At 36.6% G+C, this 21677-nt stretch overlaps 4 protein-coding genes across 4 annotated transcripts; 1 reads left to right on the top strand and 3 right to left on the bottom strand.

Moving 5' to 3' along the window:
- The first annotated feature begins 247 nt into the window (after positions 1 to 247).
- On the top strand, positions 248 to 15496 carry LOC134851178 (uncharacterized). Its single transcript, XM_063867148.1, has 6 exons — positions 248 to 374; positions 4584 to 7363; positions 8163 to 8406; positions 8790 to 9040; positions 13627 to 13793; positions 13967 to 15496. Exons 2-6 carry the CDS (start codon positions 6928 to 6930, stop codon positions 15059 to 15061), a joined length of 2193 nt encoding a protein of 730 aa, XP_063723218.1. The 5' UTR covers positions 248 to 374; positions 4584 to 6927; the 3' UTR covers positions 15062 to 15496.
- A 1966-nt stretch (positions 15497 to 17462) lies between these two features.
- Positions 17463 to 18190, bottom strand: LOC134851922 (histone H4-like). Its single transcript, XM_063868197.1, has 2 exons — positions 17898 to 18190; positions 17463 to 17619 (listed from the first exon to the last, which is right to left on the bottom strand). Exons 1-2 carry the CDS (start codon positions 18188 to 18190, stop codon positions 17463 to 17465), a joined length of 450 nt encoding a protein of 149 aa, XP_063724267.1.
- A 730-nt stretch (positions 18191 to 18920) lies between these two features.
- On the bottom strand, positions 18921 to 19331 carry LOC134851920 (histone H3-like). The gene has a single exon (XM_063868196.1). The coding sequence runs from the start codon at positions 19329 to 19331 to the stop codon at positions 18921 to 18923; it is 411 nt and encodes a 136-aa protein (XP_063724266.1).
- A 783-nt stretch (positions 19332 to 20114) lies between these two features.
- LOC134851919 (histone H2B.1/H2B.2-like) lies at positions 20115 to 20483 on the bottom strand. The gene has a single exon (XM_063868195.1). The coding sequence runs from the start codon at positions 20481 to 20483 to the stop codon at positions 20115 to 20117; it is 369 nt and encodes a 122-aa protein (XP_063724265.1).
- Between the last annotated feature and the right edge of the window lie 1194 nt (positions 20484 to 21677).

The following is a 21677-nucleotide window of genomic DNA, read 5'->3' as shown; positions in this document are numbered from 1 at the left end:
TTTAGAATGCTCTTTGATATTTTGTTCCAATTTTTTTAAAAAAAAGTAAAATATGATTTTAAATTGATTTTGAAACTTTTTAATTGATATGCTTTTGCAACATTTGAAAAGTTACGAAATTTTGGAAGGTTTGGCAATCAAAGCAAATCTATCAGCCAGTGGTTACCAAACCACTATTGGTAACATTCCAGGTTACCCAACTGAAAACTAGGCATTGCATAATCTAGGAGTCATTTTGTTTATAGATCAATCTAAACTTGTGGGCTGCAGCTGAACAGATCGAAATTATTTACTGCTTTTCTTTCTGAAGTTAAATAGTGAATTTAACTTTGACGTACGATTTAGTGGATTTTGAGATTTACTGAGCAGGCAAGGTAAGTTTCTAATTTATTCGCCCAACTTTGCCAAGTGGTCAAAATATGCAGATTGTAATTTTGTCGTTCTATTTTTGTTGCGAAAACCAGTTTTTTTTTAGAGAAGTGATTAGTGAAAGCGAAGCAATTTTCTATATCGAAATTTGAAAAAAAATGATTGATGAAGAAAAGTTCATTGACTTTTTTAAATGTACATTTCATGGTTCAGTCCACTCATTTTAGCCATACCTCCCAAGCACATTTAAAGAAAATTAATCGCTTTTAAGTCTCACAGGTAAATAAAAATTAACTTTTATTCCCTATGTGAGTCATGTAGTCATGTTCACTTTATATGGGTTGTGTATTTTATTTAAAAATACTCCGCCCTATTCCATATATGAGGTACAAGTATTAATAGTATATCTCCACCCCACGCGAGACTTCAAGCCAAAATGAGAAGATGATGAGACATTTGATCTTCAGCTGAAATGCTTTCCTGAGTCAGCTTAAATTTATTGTTTCATCTAAGAGAAAAAGGAATTTGTCCTAGCACTAGTAGTAATTCTTCGGAGAACCTTTTGTAAAAGTGTCCGTAATTTCAATCATTCTCTTTATGGTACCAAGTAAAAAATCGATTTTTCTCAAAAAAGGCAAATTTAACAGCTAAGTATTTGACGAGAAAATGGCAAATTTTTTACTAATGCGTCAGTCAAGTATTAGAGGAGTTTATCAAACGTTGACAAGAACTCAAGATTTCATATAAAATTCCATGAGGTGAAAATTTTTATTGACTGTTTTGGATCTTGGTATCTGTGTCCGCTCTTATTTCATTTTTCACAAAATTTAGTTTGATTTCAAGATTTTGAGCAGTTAGAAACACTTTTCAGAGAAGAAAATTAATTAAAACCTTTACGTTTGACTCATCAAATTTGTAGTTAAAACACATACCAACAAAGTTTCTTAAGCAGAATTACTTGATGGCGTTTTTTGAATGCATATTTTCCTCAAAACGGCCGTCAAAACTAATGCATGCTTGGGGGGACTAAATAACAAAATCACACAGATAGGGGTAGAAATAGTTACCAAGATAACAGTTCTTTTTAAACCTTTTTCCTTTTAAATTTAATACCAAATTTTTTTTGGGGATAAGTTTTTGCTTCTTTCGAGCAAGCGTCTTTAAAATTTACCAAAAATTGAACCGTTTCTGATCTCATTCGGACAAATTGCCATATTCCAAAAGTACATTTTGTTGAAATTTTAAAAATTTTCAGTTGAACTCCATTTTTTTTTAATACATATTTCAGTCTTATTTTGGTAAAAACTTAATCCTTAAGTAAAGAAGTTCAAATTTTTCCAATAAAATTGTGGGGGGATGTGAAGAGGGGACACAAACTTCGATGATGGTAAGGGGTGCCAATAGTGGGGAGGAGAGTGGAAGGGTTGTAAACTATGAGATTGATCAAAAACCTACATATTTATAAATCTTTCTTCAAAGTGTATGCCTATAAAATACTGAGAAAAAGTTGGTAAATTAATAATTCATAATTCCAGCCGCCAATCATTCTTTTCTGTAGCCGAGGGAAAAGCTTATATTGATTTTTTTTGTGGATTTTCTAAAACAAAATACGCAAAACTTAACAAACGTTTTTCTCCGTTTACTTTTTTCGGCTAAATGTTTCTAATTTAGTGCACTTTTTCAGCCTCAAAGATCATAAATTTTCATACGAAATGCTTGTAGCTGTACTTAATAGTTTTTTGTAAAATAAACTTGTAAGTTTTCTTAGCAAAAAAAAGTTTCGAGCTAAAAACTACCACTCTAATTTTTTGATTAGTAACTGGTGTTTCCGATTGGTTTTTTTGTCCGTAAATAGATAGTCGCAATCTTTAAAGAAAAAATGAAAATATGTGTAGATGTCCATTTTTCTGATAGAGACAATAAATGTTTGCATATTGCGCTTTCAAAAAAAATAATTTATTTTTAATTTCATTTTATTGTAGAAACTGTTCAAGGGTTACTGTGGGTCTCCGTAAAAGGCATCGTACTTTAATTTTTAGGAAGTCATGAAAAAATTTGTCCAATCCGCTTTATAATTTTGGTTAAAATGTCTTTTTACAAGTAGTGCTTGCGTTAAAAAAACTATCAGAACTGCTTATATTGGCATTTAAATTTTGAAGCAAAATTAAAATTTTATGAAACGGTAGAAAATTAATTTTATTTATTTAAATAAATGTTGTTACCCTGACTTTCGATGAAACTGGCGAAACTTGTGATAGCGCTGGTTTTTTGTCTCCAGACGAACTTCGGCTTTTTAACTAACTAGTTTTGAACAAAAATTTTTTAAACAATCTTAAAGGTAGTGCTGACTTATGCCTAAAATAAAAAGTTAGCTTACCTGTCATCTTTTTTCGATAATTTAAGAGAGTGTGAAAAGTGGCAATTTGGCTTTATTGGGACAATAAATGCGCGAGACAATTCGTGCTAATAACGCGTAAGCGACTATTTATTCTACCCATAAACCGTTCCAAAAATTATAGTAAATAGCATAGTACTCAACGTTATAAACGCCATTTTATACTTTCCAGAGCCTTAGATTGAAAAAAAAAAAATTAAAAAACAAAAATGATCAAAAACAAAATTATTTAACTCATTTTTTTCAGGTTTTCTAAAATTTTTATTTTTTGTTTCGATAGATTCTCTCCCGATGCAGATTTTTGCAAATTGAGTTTTATTAGATGAAAAAAACGTCCATTATTTAACCTTGCATCAATTCTAAATGGATTAAGGATAGCCGGTTGCTGTAGAAGCAGCTAATTTTTTTTTTCAATTTTGTGCGTAAAATTTGTGCGTTGTGAGTGTCATTTTGTGCGTAAAAGTCGATAAAAAGGTTATACAAATGCGTTTATTTTAGTGATTTCAAAGTAATGGGCAAAAGTTGTCTTTAAAAAAAGAATAGCATTTTTCGATTTTTTTGAACTTTTTTTGTCAACGAAACGCGCCAAATGAAGCTTCCAAAACAAATTTACTCTTCTTTTTAGTAAAATTAGGTTTCGAGCTAAAAACTACCACTCTAATTTTTTGATTAGTAACTGGTTTTTCCGATTGGTTTTTTTGTCCGTAAAAAGATAGTAAATAGATTTTTTGATTAGTAACTGGTTTTTCCGATTGGTTTTTTTGTCCGTAAATAGATAGTCGCAATCTTTTTGTGGATTTTATTTTCATTTTGAGCCCAAGGGCTTCAGTATCTTTAACATGGTATAAAAAGCACGAAAAGCTGTTAGTTATCAAAGTTACTCCATTGCTTTACTCGCTTGAAAACAGACTAATACTTGTAAAACTCAAACCGGTTTTTGGATATATTAAAGTTTTCAGCAAAAATGCAAATTGAAAAGTCAAATTTTGCTTGAAGAATAAAGCTCACCGTGCACAATTATTCCGTCAACTTCTTGGAAAGTCGGAACATGAAAACTTCTTGTATCAAGAGAAGCACTGAAAGCTCTGACACGCAATCTTAATAAGAAAATGTTCTTTTTTGCGTCTATTAGCATAATAAATGTTTTTTATTTGTTTTTTTTGTTTGTTTTTGTGGATTTTATTTTCATTTTGAGCCCAAGGGCTTCAGTATCTTTAACATGGTATAAAAAGCACGAAAAGCTGTTAGTTATCAATTGTTAGTTATAAAAATTGTCTAAAAAACCGAAACGGGCACAAATATTTTGTCGTTTTTTTTGAACAAAATACGTCTCTTTTTCGAAAATCGAAAATGTTTAATTTTAACTGAGTGACTCATCAAAAAATTTTGTGACTCATCTGTTTTTTATTTCTTGCTATATCTCATGTAACAGTCCTTGCGAAAAATATCCAGGCACTTCATCGAGCATATGTTTTTCAGGTTTTCAAGCATTTTTTCAATAGCAGATGTAATGCAACATAAATGACTACATTTGTAAGCGAATTACTTTTCACTGTTTCACTACCTCAAAAGTATTATTAGAAAAGTTATTTGTGCAGACGGTGAACATATTGACGCCAAACAGACGTTTCAATCAATCTTTTTTTTTTCGTCTCGTCTCTATATTTTAAAAACTATGCAGAAAAACTCTACCGATTATTGCGCTATTTTCCACTTGCTAAAAACATTATGCTAGACAGAAAATTGAAAAAAAAAACTGGCGAAAATGAGAGAAAACGGAATTGAACGAAAATGAGCTGCATAATTTTCCCCATTTTAGTAGCAGAATTCTCAGCCAAGGTGTTCAGCCTAAGTGAATTTCTTTATCAGTCGACGCAAACGTTAGAATCGCGCATAGCACATTTTCATCAAATAATTTTTATTTCCGCATCAGCATCGCTCGGGCTTTTAGAACACTGATTCATTTCATTTCATTTCAAATTATTCCTTCCAATTTTACTCGCTGAAATTACTCTGATTTGTACTCCTATTTATTTACTAAAATCTTCAGCTGAGAAACCAAACTCACATAAACACATGAGCTATTCTATTCACAATATTCAGTATATTTGCAGTCTATCGTCTTTCCTCGTTCTTCTCAAGTCTATTTGATGATTTTGAGTCAAATACGAAAGTAAAGAGTTAAATCAGCGCCGCGACCGATAGCGATTTCCGAAATACGTAATTGAACGAACATTTTCAATTCAATTTCTCACTTTTCACTTTTGTGTAATTTTCCTGCTGAAAAAACTGCACGAAAAAAAAATTGAACAGAATGCAGTCTGAAAATTGCCCAATTCGTTCACTTAGTATTTATTTACCTGTATAATATTTGAATATTTTCCCATTTATTTCCTTACTTTTTCCGTTCTATTTCATTTTCCCTCCATTCTCATTTGCTGAGGCGAGGCGGGAGGCTGACTAATTGCTGCAATACCCGTCTGCAGTGTTGTAGTGTACCCCATTCCCTGAAATTACTTCACGCGTTGAATTACCCCGCCCCTTACGTGTTCCATTTTCAGTGCTAAAAATATCTACCCCACCTCCTACGCACTAAAATCCCGAAAAAAATTGACGATAATTTTCCTTATTCTATTACTCATATTCATATATTGTTTATGCCTTTACCCTTAATCTTCATATCAAAAAACTCACAAAACTTTACAAATTGTCCAAACTTTCTTGAAGCTAATTTATAATTTAGTCTGTGGTTCGTGTTTGTGCAACGTTGTATTAAGTCAGGTGATTAATTATTTGATTAAAAATTAACAATGTTTGTAATTAAATCGTCAATCTTTTGATCTTGCTTCAGTTGTATTGGACCCGCGTTTGTACATTCAGTGATACAGTTGACATTTAACGAGATCAATCATAGTTTTTGAAAAAAAAATTGTTCGACCCGCCAATTTTCGTTTATCCGTTTACTTTTCGCTTTAAAACCGATTCGTTTTAAAACCTGATTACTTAGTAAGACAGTTAGTATTTCGCGACATTTGACAAATTGTTTATTTACCTGAAATGCAATTAACCTCAAATCCTGTTTATTTTATTGAAACGGGGCCAAATTGACAGAATGTAATAAAAGTAAGAAAATACCCAATTACTTTTGGTTTACTTACAGAAAGCAAGCGCGCAGCGCAGGCAGCACAAAAATTCAAAGGGTTGCAAAAAACAGCAAATTCGCCTTTATTTGTGCCTTATTTGCTTCTTTTTCAGACTGCTTTTGTTTCTTGTTCCCTGAAGCTCAAAAAACTTCAATTTTGCGCTTAATTTCCTTACACGGCCAGTTTGTTTTGTTATCCAGTAGAGAACTTTGGCCAATTTGCTGGATAATAAAGGAATTGAAGCTTTCCATATTCTTTTATCCAGATATTTTGAATTGTCTCAACCCCAGTTCTATTGTCTCGACCCCAACCCCAAGTAGTATAATTTTGGTTTTCATCTTTCGACGATGGTCGTGAGTGGTCGATGACTCATTCCAATCGCTAATGAACTTTATTAACTATATTCAACTTCATTTTCTTTGAATTTTACCTTTAAACAAGCGTGTGATCTTTTTCCTCGTCATCATCTGTGATTATTTCATAAGTAAAAGTCGTCCTTTTTATTTTCGTGTGTCATCGACTATCTTTTTTTGTTTCTTCAAACAAAAAATCTTAACTTTGAGGATAAAAACATTTTCAATACCTTTGATCTTACGTTACTGGATTGAACATCTTTACCCTTTCATAGCCCTGCTTGCAACCATTAAGGATTAAAACCCCCATTTTTTACAGTCAATTCCTTTTAACCCGCAACAATTTACTTTTTTTTGCGGTCCAGCGGTGTTACCTTTTTTGTCATTGTGTTCGGTTTACCTAATTTTGTAAATAAAATTGGACTTTTTCAGATAAATTACGCAATTCCCAAATGAAGATTAATTACCATCTCCAAAATTCGTATTCGTTGTAATTTTTTTCTCGTAAATTTTTATCCAAAAATGGCTCATTAAAACTGTAAATCACATAAAAACTATCATCACAACCCAAATTATTTTAATTTCATTCTTATTTGTTCTATTTTTTTTCTTATTTACAATTTGTAAACCTTTTTTGAATTGATATATTTTTGAAATTTGCAAAATTATGACTTCGAAGACAATTGTTACCGCCCTTTCCTTTTACCGTGTTACTTTTCTTTTTCTCATTGTCAATTGCAACGGTAAAGACACGCTACGATTTAAGCCAATCGAAAAATCTCAGTTACCGAATTTGGATTCGGGGGGAACATTCACAATTGACTTGAATGACTTCATAATCCACGACGAAGAAATCGAAACGACAAAATCTCCCGACAGTCGGCAACTGAGCCCGTATGATGCTGCGGAAAAGGTTCCGGCGGCTTGTCCCGGGGATTCGAACCCCCTCCTCCCTCTTTGCGAGAATGTGCGAGGGGAACTTCGACACGAGAGGTTCACAAATTACACGATTTGTGTGTATAGTAAACCCGAAGGGTTCTCGGAAAAAGTGGCGATTTCGAAGTCGGTCGGGTTTTCGGTTTTGGCCTTGTGGGGAATTTGTGGTAAGTTTGAACAAAATAGCGTAAAAATGTTATTTATAAAAAATGCCTGAAGTTCTTATCAAGGGTCCAACGGCGGTTATCCAGTAAGATGTAAACAATTCGCTCGTAGATATATTTTTCTACCTGGGTGAATGGTCTTAAAAATAACGGGGTATCTATAAGCTCACTTGAAAGTGTGCACTGGTTTACAATTTTATCGATTAAAATTTTTTGGAAAAGGATCTCTATTTGTTCACATTGATTTTCTATCGCAAAACGTGGGACCCATATTCTATGTCTGTTTCTCCCTTAAGCGCCACACTTTGGATACGATAAGTTCGCTACCATTAGCGCCCCTCAGCCAATTTAAGAGCCCCAAATTACAAATTCACTGCTTTGGGGGAACAATTCTTTAATTGGCAGACTTGTGGCGAGAAGTGGAGTCATAATGACAAAAGATCTAGACTTTTTCTCAATGTGATTTCTCTCATTAAAAATTTCTTGATTTTACTATGGATGGAATCCAATTTGCAAATATTTTTTTAATCTTATTATGAAATATTCGAAAAACTTAAGCTAAAATTACGACTGAAATACCCGATATTTTTTACGACTGAAATATCCGATATTTCAGTCGTAAAATACGACTGAAATATCCGATATTTTTTGAAAAACGCGCCTCCCCTCTTGAGAAAATCCTAAATCCGCACCTGAAACAATTTATTATATTACTACAAAGAGACATGAAATCATAGGTTTTCCATCTTCATAGCTCCTTGTGACTTGTGACTAATTTTATCTTTGATTTCTGCTTGTTCAGCCAACCTGGTGATTGTTCTCGGAGGGATAGTCCAAAGACACCACTCGCGAAACTGCCTCCTAGCTCTCGTATCTCTTGGCGACCTCGTCTACCTCTCACTGCACTACTCAGTAGACATGCTGACCCAATCTGACTCGTATGACAATTGGAAGATGGGGGAGTTCGCTTGCTATTCTGTGAGGGGGGCTCTGATTGGAGCTAATGCGTTTTCAAACGTGGCACTGATGGTGTTGTTCGTACAACAGTGAGTCACCTATTCAGCTCAGATCTTAATTTTTCAAAGTTTGGTTTATATGACGAGTATTCTGATGCGATGAAAAAAACCTTCAGTTGTTACAAGTTTTCTAAAAATAAAAGGTCATCTTTTGCGAATTATATTAATAAAGGATCATCAATCAGTAAATTCGACAGTAAATTCAGGAAACTTTTTCCTTGCAGTGCAGCACTTTTTTGTTGAATATATAAATTCAATTTAAACAAGATTTGTAAAATCCAAGCTAAAGCAATGCCTTTAGCACAGTGAGTTTAGGTCCGGGTGGCCTTCTCGTGGTTCCAATTGTTTTGAATCACAAGAGACCGAAGTTATTTTTCTAGAACAAAATTTTTAAAAATCATATTTTTTTTCAGATGGGCCAGCGCTACGGGTAAACACAAAGTGGACCGAATCTTAGGCGGGGGCGGACTCCTTCCGCCCTCCCCCGACCATCTCTCCCCCTCCTCCACCTCATCATCAGTTGTGGGTGGGGGCAGTGTGTGCGGTGTGACTATGTGTTTGTTCTTTCTCTCGCTGGGCAGGATGGCGGCTGCTATGTCTGTGACGTCACACACTGATTGTGTTTTGAGAGACAACACTCCTTTCGCGCAGTGCACACTTTCAAGTGAGCTAACTTTTTTTTCTAATCGATTCGATTTCTTTTAAAAGTTGCGCCATCTTCGCCTAAAAAATTGCAACTAAAATGGTGATGACGGTGCATCTTGATTACTTAAAAAGTATAAAAAAACAAGGCGCTAATGAATCCTGAATTGATAATGTGAACTGGTCGGAGTTTTTACACAAGCTAAACTCTCTTTTTTCCAACGTAAGTCGCAAATATTGTTGTGACGCAAATATTGTTGCGTCAAAGTGTGTTAATTTTTAAAGTGCTCATTTTGATCATTAAACAGCTATTAAGTACAACCAATGCTCAGGATATTAATACAGACTATTATTTTACAAATAGCACTTTAGCTTCAATGTGTCTCGGATCTGTAGCGATGGAACTGCTACTGCGTCATAATTGGCTTGCGTCACTTAGCAATTATGTAGACTCATAATTGGCGTGCGTCATTTATGAAATTTTGTAGACTCAAATTTTTACTCATTCAGTTTTTCCCAGTAGCTTTATCGGTCATAATTCACCGCTTTTAATCAGACTAATTTACCGCTTTAACCGTGTCTTCATAATACAGCACTAAAACTGTTTTTATTGAGTTCGTGAAGTGATTTTAATATTGGCCCCAAGTTAATTACACAAGCAATTACTTGTGTTATTGTTCCGACTTTCTTAACGAAATTAACGGAATATTTGTGCTCGTGGTGGGTTTTTGTCAAATGTCAAATTAAAAAAATATTTTTTTTTACTTTGAATTTTTCATGATATTACTGCTCCATAGACTTTAAAAGGCAGTCTGAACATTCAGGGCCTCGCCCTGATACGAGCAGTCTCGTTTTATCAGTTAATCTTTTCCAAACTAACTTGCATTGAGTAGTGCTCAACAAAAGTGCTCATTTTTAGTATATGTGTACTGCTTTAATTCTGATTCTGTATGGTATTTTATAAGCGTGCGGTTTATCCGCTTTGTTCGTTGGTTGTGTTTGATTAATATTAAGACCAAGTTAAGATCTTCCACCCCAGCAAATAATTCGCATTCAATTTGCCAAGCGCTTCATGTAAAATGCTCGGTTCTGATTGGCTGAAAATCTGTAACTTAGAACCAAGTTAACATCCTCTCCCCCCAAACGATTTTTTTTGTGGGGGGGGATGTTAACTTGGTCCAATATTTAGCTGCTATAGCACAGTTACGAAAATAATAATCTGTAAATCTGCCGGCCGTGAGTTCGAATGACGAGAGCAGATTTTTTTTGCAAAGCTTTTTTTTTACTTATTTTTTTTTAGCTGTTTTGTTATGCGATTTTTTTTATTCGCTGTGCTTGCGAAATCCGGCTTTGCTTCTGTCTTTTTAATTTATTACCAGGATAGGATCTGGTATTTTGCTCCTCTCAACTATTTTTTGAGCTCCCCATATTACTTTATAAAACCATAAAAACTTCTTGAACAACTTTCGATTTTGTTGAACAAAAATGGATGATTTTAAATACTATCTAAATACATTTTCTTGTTTTTTTAAAGAAAAATTGAAGGTTTTTCACCCTAAAATTTATTTAATTTAATTTAAATTTTTTTCGTGGTTTTCGATTTTTGCTTTCAAGTTCAATTCAAATTTACTTTTCTTCAGGAATTTAGATTAGATTGGTCAATTACGAAATTGGATATTGTGTAAAACAAAATATAACAATAAGTTTTAAAAATGGGTTTTATGCTTCAGAATTTTGAACGGAATTTCAAAAACTACCTGTTGATCCAGTTGTCTGTAATTGGTTTAATTTTACAAAATATTTTCGAAATTAATTGATTCCTGAAATTCAAAGGGCTGTGATTTATAATACATGATTTATTTTTTTGTTCGCAAAATTTGAAGTTTGAAAAAAAAATCGAAAAAAAAAACTTCAACTATTTACCGTTTTTCCAATTGCATCCCGCATCCAGTTTTGAGCGTTAATAATTGATTATGTTATGATTTTCGTACCAAGCTTGAAAAAATTGAGAAAAAATCTAATATAATTATTTAATAAATTTTTATAATCTCTCTCTTTAAAAACAAGTTATAATAAATTATAAAACATTTCAATCGATTATTTATTCATCAATTTTTTGATACAATTATAATCGATCAAATTTGATTATAACCGAATATTTTTATCCTAATTTCCAATTTGTTTGTTATGCACAATAAATCTATTTTAATCGATTATAATATACGTTGGTTTGTGTGAAAAACGTGATACACGTCTTAGCAGTGTTCAAATCAATTCAAGTTTGTAATGTTTTTTTTTCACTTCTTTTCATTTACAATTGTTTTGATGATGTGCATTTTGATTTCAATAAACACCAAAATATCAGCACATTGTGTTAGTTTCATGATGTAACTCAACTACTACGGGTCTCTATGAATTTTTTGTTTCGTGGTAAAACTTTGTGTTCAGATGAACCAAAGTGTGACGAGACATCTGATCTTATTGGTGGTTTTCTTAGTGACAAAAAATTAACAACCCATAGTTAAAAACATAATTAGGATATATAGGATATAATTAAAAATTACTTTTGGTGTGACAATATGTCGGCAAAATAAGAGATTATTGTCGATTACATTCAATTTAAAGTTTTTTCTCTGTCTGAACTATGATCAATTATAATGAATACCTCTTTTTGGTACTACGGTGGCTGGTGTTTTTTCACTCGATTTAAAGTGCCTTAAAGAAAACTCATAAGGCGTCAACTTTGTTGTAGTTTTTGAGCCATTGCAAAAAGCTTAACACAGTTTCGAAAAAACTAATCTAATTTTTTGAAATTAGACTATTTGACACATAGTACTGACCTTGGATTTTGAATTTGCTCTCTAAGTTTTCCCGTCGCATTTATTTTATTTCAGTTGTTTTAACTAATTCCAAAGCCTCACTAATTAAAAAACCATTAGGAAAAATTTGAATGTTAAGAAATTTTGTCTACTTTACTTCCATACTTCCGAACTAATGGTGCTTAATATGAATTTTGCTGGAATATTTATTTGTTTATTTTATAATCAATTAATGAAATTATTGAAAGTTCACAAGCAGTTTTTCTGAAAGACCAAAATTCTCAAATAATCAAACATCAATTCCATGATTGCGTAATTTTTGCACAAAGATTTATTCTTATTATGAGAATTGTAAGTCGTCAAGTCAGGGGCGGGTCTAGGATTTTCTCGAGGTGGATTCTCAAAAATTGTCTAAAGTTTTCTCGACCTTTTTTTAGCTCGACCAGATTGATTTTTTGAGCTCTTCCAAAGCAATAAAGACACTTTTTTGGCCAAATTTTCTGCAACCCAGGCTAAATTTTGAAAAAACAGTCCAAAAAATTTTTTTAGGACCTTTTTGGAAATCGATTGTTGAAAAAAAAGCGTTTTTTCGGCGCGCGCCTCCCACTCAACATTAGTTAATAGTAAATATTGGCGCCAAAAGCGCCCTAATTAAGATAATAGGTGCCGTCAGCCAAAAAGGGTTATCTCAAAATAGTACAACATGGGAGATCCTTTGGGTCGGCAGGGGGTCGAATCCTTGCGTCGAGTCACAGTCTTTGCTCTATAATAAAACTGAATTTGATAAAAATCCTGCAGAGCGTTGTATGCTATAACTGTAATGAATGACTCACTATCTCAGAAGAGCAGCAGACTGTTACACTATATGCACTGTTACACTCCCCCTTCTCAAATACCACTTCTTAGTTTGTTCAGTCATGAGTCTCAGTTTGACTTCCCAGGGACAACCTAAGGATGGATTCGAAGTCAGATGTTTATTTGATCCGATTCAGGCCTGTGATTTGAGTTGAGTTCAGATGGACAACATTTTTAGTCCATCTAAAAGATTAGTTATCTATCACAACTGCATGCAACTGTCAACTAATGCAGGCGCCACCTTTTTTTATTTGTAAACAAATCTAGCTTCTTTTTCAACTCGAACATTTACAAAATTGAAAGAAATGAGTCAATTCGGTGTATAATTTTAAAAGAGCTATAGTTTCAAAAGGGAATATTTCATGCCTTTGCAAGTTTTACCAGATCTGCTTAGCAATTCCACTTTTCAAGAAAGGGGTAAGATTGTTCACTAGCATTGATCATTGCAGGCCTCGAATAACCGCACTCTTGATTGTGAGGCAAATCACTTGCCCCAAATCATAAAACAATGACATTTTTGTTTTTTATCCTCTCTTAAGCATGAAACACAGATCATTTTGAACGTCTCGAATAGCCGCTCGACCTCTTGGAGTCGGAAAAGTCCGGGTTGAAGTTGCATTGCAATTCAGGAATGTATCCGAAAATTTTCAATATTTGGCATCGTTGAAACATTTATGTTACAGTACTAGTTTAAAGTTGTTCATCCAGATGAGTATACTGCGAGTTGTCTTTTATTGCGAGATGCCTGTTGTTGCGAGTCGTCGCATTACGTTCTACGAACCAAACACGGATGTAAATTGCATTGATGATTTCTCTTAATTAATCATGAGTGAATCATAGACGTTATGATTCATTTTTGAAAGATAGATGCAAATTACATGGGTGGTATCTCCACTTAACCGTAACAAATAATGAAAACTGTGTTCTGTTTCAGACTCTGTGCTGGACTTCACTGAATTAGCCGCGTTCAGTTTGAGTGACCTGATCATCTGTCAATTCCTCCCCTGTCTAGTGGTCGTCATATGTGCCAGATTCACTCTACCTATTGTTGAGTTCAGAGCACACAGGTTCAGAAACGAGTTCACTGTCGCGGATGCAAAGGTAGTTTAGATTCTAGTAGTTCTTCCAAGATAGCCGAATAATTTTACCAGTACTACGAGTGAAAATAATTGAGTCGGCTTTTGCGAGTTTCGGGCAAAATTTTCTAAATAATAGATTTTTTCTTGAGTTTTCTTGATTAAGTTGTTGTAATTTAGTTCTCCTTTTTGTTTCAGTTCTACCACACAATTATAGTCATCGGTATGCTCTCTCTTGCCTTAAGTGTCTCAAGCACCATGATTGACATCTTCATGGACCTTCTCAACTATCCCCCCTCCCCATCCATGCAAATAATGTTACGTCTCCTTCCGTATGTAAACTGCGCCCTGATTAAACCCCTAGTTTATTTGTTATACTACACCGAAATATTCCCGAGTCGAAAGCAAATCTTCCAGCAGAACCCAACATCCAGGAGTCCCGCGAGTCACCAGACTAGCGAAAACCCGACTCGGCCGAGACTGGAAACCGATGACAGCGAATTAACCACCGAGGAAATTTTAAACGGAATTCGAGAACTGAAACGACAAACTAGCATGACAGCAGTTCGCCCACCAAATCATTTCGGATTGCGTCATCAGAGTTCGGCTCCGGACTCGGCGATCGGGCGAAGCAAGTCGTTCGACAGTCACTTAAATCGACGAATCCAAAATTTGAACATGCCTATGCACATGCCACGACTTGCAAACCAGTCGTTCACGAATCCACTTTACGATTCCCCAATGGTACGCGCCAATGATTCGCAGCCGGACGAACCTACAACGGAATCGAAACGTAATTCGCGATATGTGAACTTGGAAAGCGCGATGGAGTGGTCGAAAGCAAAGCCGAAAAGCGAGTCCCAGTTACTAAGACCTTCCTCCATGTACATAAATCTTGGAGCTTTGAGTAAGAATCACCGACTTAGCAAATGTGAGCAAGATATAATTGACCCTAAAGGCCCGATAGAAGGAAAGAGTCACGAAACTGGTGAAAGAAAAAGGGTGAGTTTAGCTGTGAATGACTCACAAAAAGATGAAAACGAAGAAAATACTTATGAAAAAATTGAAAATGATATTCCAGAAAAACCGACAAAACACCGTGAAAGTAAAAGTGCATATAGCTTGAATACAGTTCAGTTTGCGGTTGATTTGCATGTTTACTCGGATATCAAGTATCACAAACAAGTTTCCGAGGATAGCGGTTGTTATTCTAGTCCGAGCACCCCTAATCAACTGACCTCGGAAGCACCGATTCCCGAAGATGACTCAACTAGTCAAGATATCGACGTCTAGAAATAGATTTGTGTGTGTGTTATTTTGGTAATAAAAACTCAGTTAGCAAGTTAGTTAGATGGTTTAAACAAACTGAAAACTTGTAAGCTTTGATACTTTTTGCATACAAAAATAGATATTTACCGAATTGACGATGCATTGTTGTCTAGACATGTTATGAATTGGGGTATTTTCTGTTATACTACCCAAAACTTGATAAGATAGTTTTGTTTTTGAACTCTGATTTGCTGTTTATTGAAATGTGTCAATAAAATAAGTGCCAATTTTTTAACTGAAGATATTTTACTGAATTTCATTTGAGCTGAACTGGCAAAACTCAAGATTTTCGGATGATGTTTTTTTATTTTGTATCCTCACTATGAATTAGTCACTGTTTTTTGTATATTCTTATTTCTCTCACTGCTTATTCTCAATTAACGTGTTTGTGTTTTTTGAAATTTAATTGATGAAATGATTCTTTTACAAGCCATAAAATTTTTTGATGAGGTGCCTTTTTTTATTAGCCCCTGGGCCAACTCTCACCATTCACCCGTGGGCCCGTTTTCCGTGGGGATAGATTTCATTCAATTTGCCGCAGCCGGTCCCACCTTGGGATGCGGATGACAATGGAACTACTTGCCAATAGGAATTGCCGCCTGTTACGAATTGTCGCCTGTTACGAATTGACACCTGTTACGAATTGTCGCCTGTTACGAATTGTCGCCTGTTACGAATTGTCGCCCTACCCAATGGAACCCGTTCAACCGTGACCGAAGCGGGATTTGACTCCAAAACTCAAGAGGTGCCTTCAACGGCACGAAAAACTGATTTTGAAAACACGCTTTTTTCTCACAACATTCCAAAAAATGTCCCAAATAGGATTTTTTTGTGTTTTGGTTCAGCTTCGAAATCAAATTTGGCCGACCTATAAAATAGTTGTCAAAATTAGTTTTGATTTTTATTAAAATACTACTTTTCGGTGTTTTTTTCTTCAATATAGGACTACCAAATTAGCTGTAAAACATTAAATATGGGCCAATAAATGTTTCAACTATTTTAAGTTTATAATTTTGAAAAACGGAAACGTTCAGAACAGTTTGTATTAACACAGAGTCAATTTCTTGAATTTTTTATTGGAGTCTAAGCTTTGTCGCGATTGCTTTGTCAAAATTTTCCAAAGTGACTAAAAACGCTTTTTTGGCCTGTTTCTCAAAATTTCGTCTGCGGCGCAGAAAATTTTACCAAAACAGGGTTATTTTAGTGCTGTGGAAGAGCTCGGAAAATCAATTTTGTCGACTTTATAAAAAAGGTGGATAAAATTTTCGTAACTTTTTTTTGAAAAACCAAACCCCCCCCCCCCCCTCGAGAAAGTCCTGGATCCACCCCTGGTTCAGACCACAATTTAAAAAAATTGGCAATTTTTGTGGTGATCAAGAACCATTTTTTCTTACGTTGAAGAAAAAACTATAAATTTATGAAAAAAATCAATCAAAACCAACAAAAAAACAGAGAAATTGATTTCTTACAAAATGTCTATAAAAGTTAACAAACAGTAAGAACCTAAACAAAGAAAAATTTGCAAAACAAAATGATTTGACGGTGGAGACTTTGCCGCTACGTTTGATCCATATTTTCACTAAAACTGCTGTTAATTTATAATTAACTTAGAAAAAATGAGATCTGTCAAATTTCTAAAGACTTATTAATTTTTTTGTATTTCCAAATTAAATTTTTCTGCTCTTCGTCTTGTTTTTTTTGTTGTTTTTCACAATAAGCAGCATAACTCTGGTGGCTAATAAGAGATTGCCTTGTCATCAAAGATCGTCCACATTTCTCACACGTCGTCTTCATCTTTTTTCCCCGCGCTGCGACCGGCATTCTTGGCAATTCGTTTTGGGTTATTTCAATTTCAACTGCCGATTGGTGGTATAGATGCACATTTCGTAATACATCTCACGACCATCAGCGGATATACGGGGGGGGGGGGAGGCGGGGACGCGCCTTTCCGTTAGAGATTCGACCCCCTGCCGACCAAAAGGGCCCCCTCTGTACTATTTTAAGAACTCCATTTTTGGCTGACGGACCTAAATAATTTTGGCGCCAATATCTACTCCAAATTAGGGGGAAGCGCGCGCCTAAACAACGCAATTTGTGAGAGCTCGGCAAATCAATTGGATCTTGATCGACCTAAAAAAATGGTGATAAAATTTCGAAATACTTTTGAAACTCCCCCCCCCCCCCCCGAGAAAATCCTAGATCCGCCCCTGCTCACGACTGAAGTTAATTCAGCACAAAAATTTCAAAATTACTTCAATTTTCAGCCGTTTTCAAATAAGAATATTCACAAAATATTCCATGTTTAACATTTCTTCAAATAATAGTGCTACGTATCCGTTTAAAAAGTGACTCAGGTTTCTTTTGCTTAGTTGCCCTTGCGGATGAATCGGTGGATTCGTCCAACTGGGAAGTGCAGTCCAGCTCGGCTTGATCGGGTCTTGGCCTTGGCTCCAACTTTGCCGCTCTTCGATTTTCCTCCTTTGCCTGACATCTGGTTGTAGTTGTAGTTGTTGTGGTAGAAGCTGTAGATTGACGATTGACTTTACCACAATTTGGCTCCCTGTCTTAGGGTACTAAATTCAAATCAGCCACCAAGATGGGAGAGCCAATCAGAATCGAGCTATCATTTTAAGTTGGTTTAGATACGTCGAAAGCTCTAGACTAACCAGTTGAGCTTGTTAGAGCTCTATCAGAGCTTGACTTAAGAACTGAGATAGTTGGTGGCCTTTAAAAAGGCCGTTTTGGTGCTGCAGCTAGGAGAGCAGCTGGCTAAGAAGCTTCTTAACCTCCGAATCCGTACAACGTCTTGCCTTGTCTCTTGAGGGCGTAGACGATGTCCATGGCTACAACGGTCTTCCTCTTGGCGTGCTCGGTGTAGGTTACAGCATCCCTGATCACGCTCTCCAAGTAGTTCTTGAGCACTCCTCGGGTCTCTTCGTAGATCAGTCCACTGATACGCTTGACACCTCCTCGTCGAGCAAGACGTCTGATGGCTGGCTTGGTGATGCCTTGGATGTTATCTCTCAAGATCTTTCGGTGCCTCTTTGCTCCTCCTTTGCCAAGTCCTTTTCCTCCCTTTCCTCGCCCAGACATGGTTGTTGCAGATGTAGTTGTTGTCGAAATTGAAGTAGAAGTTGGGTTTGGGATCGGCAAAAATCGCTAGGTACCTATCAATTTTCGACCGACTTCTCTGCTCTCTCATTGGCCCTCATACCAACAGCCAATCAGAGAGCAGATAATAAGTAGTAAAAAGAAGTTAGGCACGTAAAGGAGCAATTGAAATTTTTTTTTGATCTCCCAAAAAACCTTCTACCTCAAACTGGTCAGTCCACAGAGCTTATCAGAGCTATGTGATTTAAACCAAGCTCGTAGAAGCTCGCTTGAGGTCTCTGAGATAGCTTGCCGAGCTCTGAGAGCTCGAACTTAAATATAATTAGGCTACGTACAGGAGCAATTGAAAAAATTTTGAGCTCACACAAGGTGTACCAGCTTAAACTGGTCAGCCCACAGAGCTTATTCGAGCTCTCTGATTTAAATCAAGCTCGTACAATCTTGCCTGAGCGCTCTGAGCTAGCTTGCCGAGCTCTGAGAGCTCGAAGCTCAAAAAAGTTAGGCTACGTACGGGAGCAATTGAACAGCTAGCTCGAGCTCAATTTCCAGCTGCGTCACCCCAATACGGGGGAAGCAGAGCTCAACCTATACCAGCTTGAGCTTGCTCTGCTCGAAGTCAGCTTGAGCGAAGCTCACTGTGAAGAAAAATAGAACTGATGGTTGGGTGGCCTTTAAAAAGGCCGGTTTGGTTGGTGTGGAGTACACCCTGAGCTTAAGCTCGCTCTCCTCGGATTCGTCGAGCCAACTGGATGTCCTTGGGCATGATCGTGACTCTCTTGGCGTGGATCGCGCACAAGTTGGTGTCCTCGAACAGGCTGACCAAGTAGCTCTCGCTGGCTTCCTGCAGAACCATGATGGCAGTGCTCTGGAACCGCAAGTCTGTCTTGAAGTCCTGGGCAATTTCTCTGACCAGTCGCTGGAAGGGCAGCTTTCGGATCAACAGCTCAGTGGACTTCTGGTATCTCCTGATCTCCCTCAGCGCAACGGTTCCTGGTCTGTATCGGTGAGGCTTCTTCACACCGCCGATGGAAGGTGCGCTTTTTCTTGCAGCCTTGGTAGCCAGTTGCTTCCTGGGTGCCTTTCCTCCAGTACTCTTTCGTGCGGTCTGCTTCGTTCGGGCCATTCTTCGTCAGTTGAGTGTAGCTGAGTTGTAGATGTAGAAGTAGGTTTTGGGTGTTGAATTTTGGACAAATTCGTGAGGTAACCAAGAGATTCAGATCTCCAGAAGCCTTGAGAGCGCTCGACGTACAAAAAAAGTTAGGCACGCAAAAGAGCAATAGAAGGAGAGCTCTGGTGAGTCGTTACTTATATATATTAAGGAGCAATTTCAACTATATATAGTAAAGTATGTGAAGTGCCGACTATTTATACTTGGGTTGGAGGTTACCCGCCAAAAGCGGCATAGGTGATTGGCCCGTGTCTGAGTGTTAGCGGAAGCTCAAACTAAGCTCGAATCTGATTGGCTGAGAAGTGAAAAGTTGAAAATTTGGTGTTTCTGCCTCTAGAATTGACCCAAAGCTAATGTCAGCCAGCTACAAACTCAATTGAGCTTATCCTAGCTGAATTGGGTTCGTTAGTTAATTTTGGAAGATCAAACTTAGCTATTTCGAGCTGTAAGTTACAGAGCACAAGGAAGCTCAAATCTGATTGGCTGAGACGTGAAAGCTTAAAATTTTGCTGTCTTTTAGCTCTAAAGTTGGTCTGGAGCTATTTTAAGCAAGTTACAAGCTCAGTTGAGCTTAGTAGCTTAAATTAGATGCTCAAAGCTAGCTTTTAAGAGCTCGAAATTGCATACAAGCCAAATTGAGCTTGCTAGCTAGAGTACAAAGAGAACTATGCTTTTTGGTGGCCTTTAAAAAGCCCGGTTTGGTGTTGCTCAGAGCAACTAGTTGTAGAAGCTGGTCGTCTACTTGGAGCTGGTGTACTTGGTGACGGCCTTGGTTCCCTCACTGACAGCATGCTTGGCCAGCTCTCCGGGCAACAGCGGTCTGACTGCGGTTTGGATCTCCCGGCTAGAGATGGTTGATTGCTTGTTGTAGTGGGCCAGTTTTGAATCTTCACCGGCGATTCTCTCAAAGATGTCGTTCACGAAGCTGTTCATGATCGACATAGCCTTGGAGGAGATGCCGGTGTCAGAGTGGACCTGCTTTAGCACCTTGTAGATGTAGAGAGAGTAGGTCTCTCGCCTCTTCTTCTTCTTTTTCTTGTCTCCAGTGGGCTTCTTCTGGGCTTTGCCTGCCTTCTTGACTGCCTTTCCGCTGACTTTGGGTGCCATTGTAGAGATGTAGTTGTAGTGGTGTTGAGTTGTGGATTGAGAAAAAAGCCAACCTAACTTGAAAAATTGTGTTCAAATCGAGCTCGAAGAATACTCAATTCTGATTGGCTCTCAGCTGAAAGCTTAATTAAGCTTGAATTTTGGACTGCCAGTCGAGCTCGAGGCTAGCTAGTGTTGTTAGGCCACCTTAGCTTGCTCTGAGTACCTTAGCTATGCCTGCTAGGCAGGATAAAAAGATAGAACTTCAAATCTGGTGGCCTTTAAAAAGGCCGGTTTTTTGTTGAAGCTTGAGAGCTAGCAACTGGCAGAGGTAGAAGCTCTTTACTTCTTGTCAGACTTAGGCTGAGATGAAGACTGCTTCTTGGGCAGGAGCACAGCCTGGATGTTCGGCAGCACACCACCCTGAGCAATGGTCACTCCATGGAGCAGCTTGTTCAGCTCATCGTCGTTCCTGATGGCCAACTGCAAGTGTCTAGGGATGATCCTGGACTTCTTGTTGGCTTTAGCAGCGTTCCAGCCAGCTCAAGGATCTCAGCAGTCAAGTACTCGAGCACAGCAGCAAGGTAGACTGGGGCTCCAGCACCAACTCGCTCAGCGTGAGAATTGATGGCAATTTGGACTCATGAAATTGACGGCAGTTCAGCTGCTGATGGCGATGGTCTCTTTATTTTTCCAGTGGCTTCCATTTCCATAAAAACTGAAGATGAAAAACTAAGTTTGTGCCAAACCAGTCATTAGAGAAACTAGTTTCTAAACAGTTAGTATTTATACTGAACAGATTAACCGTAACGAAAGTTTTCATTTCCATAACTTCTTAAAACAACTTTAAATTCCTATGCAATTATTCAAACTGATTAACCCTTTTTGTCGAAATGACTTGAAACTTTGTTTTCCGGTATGCAAATTATTCAAACTGCTATCATTGAACCAAAAAAATTCAACTTCAAATGAATTAAAAATTTATACTTCAAACAGAAAAAGGAAGTTTGGACAGTAATTTGGATAGAAAAGTTAGACTACAAAAAAAGAACGATTAGTTCGAACTAGAAATTGGGTTAAGGGATGACATGTCATTGTGGCGACTCACAACTGATGTCAAAAGTTGAATCCTGTCAAAGCTATTAATTAATACCGCTTTAAAATATTGAACCACTGCCGGTTTTTGTTAAAATAAAACCAAAAAAAAACTTTTTC

Source organism: Symsagittifera roscoffensis, chromosome 7, assembly GCF_963678635.1.
Source record: "Symsagittifera roscoffensis chromosome 7, txSymRosc1.1, whole genome shotgun sequence".
NCBI classification, from domain to species: Eukaryota; Metazoa; Xenacoelomorpha; order Acoela; family Convolutidae; genus Symsagittifera; species Symsagittifera roscoffensis.
This window is presented reverse-complemented; position numbering and strand designations above follow the sequence as displayed.

Coding starts and splice junctions, on each gene's coding strand:
- LOC134851178 (XM_063867148.1), top strand. CDS start 6,928: ATGACTTCGAAGACAATTGTTACCGCCCTTTCCTTTTACCGTGTTACT. Junction 7,364..8,162: donor GGCCTTGTGGGGAATTTGTG/GTAAGTTTGAAC, acceptor CTGCTTGTTCAG/CCAACCTGGTGATTGTTCTC. Junction 9,041..13,626: donor CGCGCAGTGCACACTTTCAA/GTGAGCTAACTT, acceptor GTTCTGTTTCAG/ACTCTGTGCTGGACTTCACT.
- LOC134851922 (XM_063868197.1), bottom strand. CDS start 18,190: ATGTCTGGGCGAGGAAAGGGAGGAAAAGGACTTGGCAAAGGAGGAGCA. Junction 17,620..17,897: donor AAGAGACAAGGCAAGACGTT/GTACGGATTCGG, acceptor GTCAATCTACAG/CTTCTACCACAACAACTACA.
- LOC134851920 (XM_063868196.1), bottom strand. CDS start 19,331: ATGGCCCGAACGAAGCAGACCGCACGAAAGAGTACTGGAGGAAAGGCA.
- LOC134851919 (XM_063868195.1), bottom strand. CDS start 20,483: ATGGCACCCAAAGTCAGCGGAAAGGCAGTCAAGAAGGCAGGCAAAGCC.